At 48.9% G+C, this 4,506-nt stretch overlaps 1 protein-coding gene across 1 annotated transcript; it reads left to right on the forward strand.

The window, feature by feature from the left end:
- The first annotated feature begins 925 nt into the window (after positions 1 to 925).
- LOC125528232 (nifU-like protein 1, chloroplastic) lies at positions 926 to 2,098 on the forward strand. Its single transcript, XM_048692728.1, has 3 exons — positions 926 to 1,330; positions 1,441 to 1,583; positions 1,696 to 2,098. The coding sequence occupies exons 1-3, from the start codon at positions 994 to 996 to the stop codon at positions 1,882 to 1,884; spliced, it is 669 nt and encodes a 222-aa protein (XP_048548685.1). The 5' UTR covers positions 926 to 993; the 3' UTR covers positions 1,885 to 2,098.
- The last annotated feature ends 2,408 nt before the right edge of the window (positions 2,099 to 4,506 follow it).

The following is a 4,506-nucleotide window of genomic DNA, read 5'->3' on the forward strand; positions in this document are numbered from 1 at the left end:
GGGGGGGGCAAGGAGAGGATCGCCGGGTAGGATTTATTCTATGCGGTGATACTTGGTTAACTTACCATCTACTCTCTTCTATTGCTTCAAGACGGAGGCTGCCAGAAGCGTAGTCCTCGATAGGACTAGCCATCTTCCTCTTATTCTGACATTCTACAGTTCAGTCCACAGATATTACCCTTTTCATTGATACCAATGCATATGTAGTATAGATCCTTGCTTGCGAGTACTTTGGATGAGTACTCACGGTTGCTTTGCTACTTCTTTTTTCCCCTTTCCCGGTTATTGCGATCATATGATGGAGTGCAGGAGCCAGAGGATCCCAAGGATGATTCTACATGGAGTTCGGCTTCGAGGAGTAGTTAGGAGGTCCCAGGCAGGAGGCCTCGTCTTTTCGATCATTGCTACTTTTGTGCTATCCGTCTTAAGGCAAACTTGTTTAACTTATGTCTGTACTCACACATTGCTGCTTCCGCTGACTCGTTTGTATTCGAGCTGATGTATTCAAGCCCTCGAGGCCCCTAACTTGTAATATAAAGCTTGTATTATTTTAATTTATGTCTAGAGTTGTGTTGTTATATCTTCTTCTGAGTCCCTGATCTTGATCGTACACATTTGCGTGTATGATTAGTGTACGGTCAAATCGGGGGCATCATAAAAAATTGATGAAATTTAGTATTCGAGGAGTTCGTGACAAAAAAGACAATCGAATGTTCAAGCACCTCAAAATTTTGCGCGGTCGTCACACATTTGAGCATCTTATAGATGACAAAAGAAATCAGGTTTACTTTAAAATTTTATGATTTTTTACAGTTCACCAAATGAAGATAAGCCTGGTCATCAAATTGAATTATCGCGCTATAAGCGCGAAACAGGAACCTGTAACGTTTTACGAAAGAGAAAACGGAGTAAAATATCTCCTGGAGTCTGGTAGTACTGATCTTTGCCCCTGACTCCTTCAGCAAAGGGATACACGACCACACACGGCAAACAATGGAGGCGTCGCTGACCGCGGCCGCCGCCGCTACCTCGTCGTTTCCGCCGCAAATCCGTCGCCGAATCATCAAATTCAACCCGCTCGTGCTCCCTAGGCGACCCCAATTCGGGGACTCCAAGATCCGGACCGCCAACTTCCGGGGACACCTGGCTGCGGCCTCGGCATCCACGCCGCCGCCGCCGGGAGGCGGCCTGTACTCGGCGGCGACGTACGAACTGACGCCGGATAACGTCGACCGCGTCCTCGACGACGTGCGCCCCTACCTCATCTCCGACGGCGGCGACGTCGCCGTCGTGTCCGTAGAGGACGGCGTCGTCTCCCTTAGGCTTGAAGGTAAACTGGATTTGTCGCCTTGCGTCCATACAGAAATTCACGGCCAAGATTCCATCGGGGCATCAAATCTTACCGTGCTTACTGACTGTGGTCTTGTCACCACAATCCAGGGGCGTGCAGCAGTTGTCCCAGCTCGACGACGACGATGAACATGGGCATCGAGCGAGTGCTCAAGGAGAAGTTCGGTGACGCCATCAAGGACATCCGCCAGGTGTTCGACGGGGACCAGCAGCCGGAGGAGACGACGCCTGAGGTCGAGGAGCTGCCACCACCAGAGCAATATCAATCTCGTAGTATTTTTTGCCTTGAAAGACTTGAGAAACAGTGTGATCTTACAGCGTTCCTTGGATGGATGTTGCTTGCAGGCGGTGAACCGGCACCTGGACATACTGCGGCCGGCGATCGCGAACTACGGCGGGAGTGTTGAGGTGCTTGCCGTTGACGGCGAGGACTGCCTGGTTAAGTATGACGGCCCAGAGTCCATCGGGAGTGGAGTGAAGGCAGCCATCAAGGAGAAGTTCCCGGACATCACGAATGTGGTGTTCACCCAGTGATCTACAGGTAGGCTGGCCGGCTTGATGCCATCCCAGTGCAGTAAGTGGCGACATGTACGAAATGCAGCGAGATTCTGTATCGTCTAGACAAGAGTTTCGATGTTTCGTTTGGGTAGAAAAAGTTGCAGCACACACAAACACTACGATGGGAAATGAAATGGAATAATTTTTGCCTTTTGGATATGCGAGATGAAAATATATCTGTTTTACTGAACTGAAGCTGAATCCGGCCTTGGGTCGAGCCTCGATTACCGCACGCTTGGTTGAGCTTTGCGCGTCCAATTGTAGTTAGTTTTTTGCTTTGCGCCTAGTAGCTCAAACGATAGAGATACTAGTAAACATGATGTCCCCTCCGAAGAGAGGAATACTGAACTGTGCCTTTATTCAGCACAATGACTGATGTCTGCACATTTCCTTCATTGCGTCACATTCTCGACTACTAAGTTTCCATCTTATTCTTCAAGCATGGAATGCTTTCCTTCTCAATTAAGGTGTTAATATATGATCTGAAGTCTTATGGTGAGGGCACGGGTGTTGCTTATGGGGCATGTTTGGTTGGTTGCATCATTTTGGGGTATTTGCATTTGTGACCGAGTTAGGCCTAGCTGAGTAAATACAGGGCAAAAAACATGTTCTGCACATAGTTTGGCAGACTGCATGCTGCATTAGAGAAGCAAATTTTCCCTGTTGTTCGGTGGCCTTCGTTGAGCTGGGCTCATGCATTACATGGTGTTTGGTTGCATGCACTCGACTCGAATAAGAGTTAACAGCTTAACATGACACACAGAGTTAGAATAGAGTAGATAGGCATAGGTCTATTCGCCTCGGCAAGTGGGGTGAACGGTGGCCGCGGCGCCGGGTCTGATGCGATGTGCACGGAGTCGCAGGCGAGCGATCCTGGCAGCGACGGGGCGAACCAGTTGCTAGCGGCGGCGTCCCATGGGAAGTTGGCGAGAAGGGAAGAGGAGGAGGGCATCGAGGTGAAGGACGGGGAGAAGAAGTGGAGGGCGCTCGCGATGGTGGCGTAAGTGTAATAGGTTGCGCGCGAGGAGGCCGAGAGGTAAGAGGAACTAGGCATGACATGTCGCCCATGCGGCAAGGTTGACGATGATCAGTGAGGCGTTCGTGAGGCAAGGTTGACGATGATCAGTGAGGCGTTCGTGAGGCAAGGTTGACGATGATCAGTGAGAACAGAAAGAAGCTACTCTGAATTTTGTATAAACCATTACATGAACACCTTAAACAGTACAATAGGGAGATACATATACACTCGACCGTTGAAACATAGAAACTAGAAACATAAGGTCGTGTGAAATAGTGAGATGAAGCTACTAGTCAAAGAAAAATTTAAACTATTGACTGTGCACAATGTGTTTGACAAAAGTTATCCAAAATAGCTCACGGACACGAACTTGAACATTTACAATCAACGAAACTGAAACTACATGTCAATCGTCTAAACGGAACCACAATATCGATGTGCATATTTTTCATCCACAACTTATCTCGAATCAAAACATCATAGTGTAGATTAGAAGGGACTAAGTGAAGAAGATTAATGAGTGTCACTAAACCAGACCATGCATCTCTACTATTAAAGGGGAACCTGTTGTTGTTGTCGTGATGGTTCGACCTCCCCTCGTATGCCCTCCCCGAACAAGAAAAATCGCAGAAAAAAGATCCCGCATTCGATGCCAGGGACCGAAGCGACCCGCATGTTCTCCACTTCTCCATCCTCAGATCTTTCTCCTCGAACAAAAACCTCCTCACCACCCCGACGCCTCCTTGTTGTTTTTTAAAAGGGAATACATTAATATCGCGAAGATACCAATTACACCCAGCCTCTGCACCTATAAGATGTCACAAAGACATCGAGGATGCACACAGCCAAAGAAGAAAATAAAAAGAAAGGAAAAAAGAAAAGATCCCGCCATAGGGAACGACTCCTCTCAACAGCAACACACATACCATCACCTAACACAACACCCGGAAAACATAAAAGGTCTCCAAAGGCAACACCTCCAAGAAGGGAACACCGCACAAGCGCCGTCGTTGCCCGATCCAAGATCTTAGGTTTTCATCCTGGAGAAAGTCCGCGCTCTCAAAACAACGCCTTTAGCAAGGCAATCGCCAGACACAACCAATGAAGGTCAGACATTAGGTTTTCACCCTGAAAGTCATGACTCGGCACCCAAGTACCATCAAAAATGAAATCCACTAGTGTTGCCGCCCTCACTCATCATTGCTGCTCCTGAGAGTTATCAGACACTAGGCTGACTCCATCGCCACCAAGGCTCCGCCCGACTAACTGATCCTCCTATCTCTGTCACCATGACCTTCTCCATCGTTGTCTCCACCATGGAAATCGAGAATCCGACATGTCCCAAGGTGTCATCAACCAACAGAGCTTCGCGCCACGCCCTCAAAACCTCGTAGGCCGATATGGACATGTGCGACCGAAATCAAACCGATCCAGTATCCTCAGCTTCCCTGGCTTCCATTCCGGAACACGTCGATGACCAGATCGAGGAGAACCGATCATGCAGGCAGAAGCCGTGATGCGACAAGAGCACGAGGACCGCCACCTTAATCATCACGGCAGCAGGCCCCCCCGTCGCCCCG

Source organism: Triticum urartu, unplaced genomic scaffold (genome assembly GCF_003073215.2).
Source record: "Triticum urartu cultivar G1812 unplaced genomic scaffold, Tu2.1 TuUngrouped_contig_4728, whole genome shotgun sequence".
NCBI lineage: Eukaryota > Viridiplantae > Streptophyta > Magnoliopsida > Poales > Poaceae > Triticum > Triticum urartu.

What these genes read in the sequence shown, in the direction of transcription:
- LOC125528232 (XM_048692728.1), top strand. Translation starts at nt 994, where the DNA reads ATGGAGGCGTCGCTGACCGCGGCCGCCGCCGCTACCTCGTCGTTTCCG. An exon ending in CGTCTCCCTTAGGCTTGAAG is followed by an intron (nt 1,331 to 1,440) that starts GTAAACTGGATT and finishes ACCACAATCCAG; the next exon opens with GGGCGTGCAGCAGTTGTCCC. An exon ending in CGGAGGAGACGACGCCTGAG is followed by an intron (nt 1,584 to 1,695) that starts GTCGAGGAGCTG and finishes TGTTGCTTGCAG; the next exon opens with GCGGTGAACCGGCACCTGGA.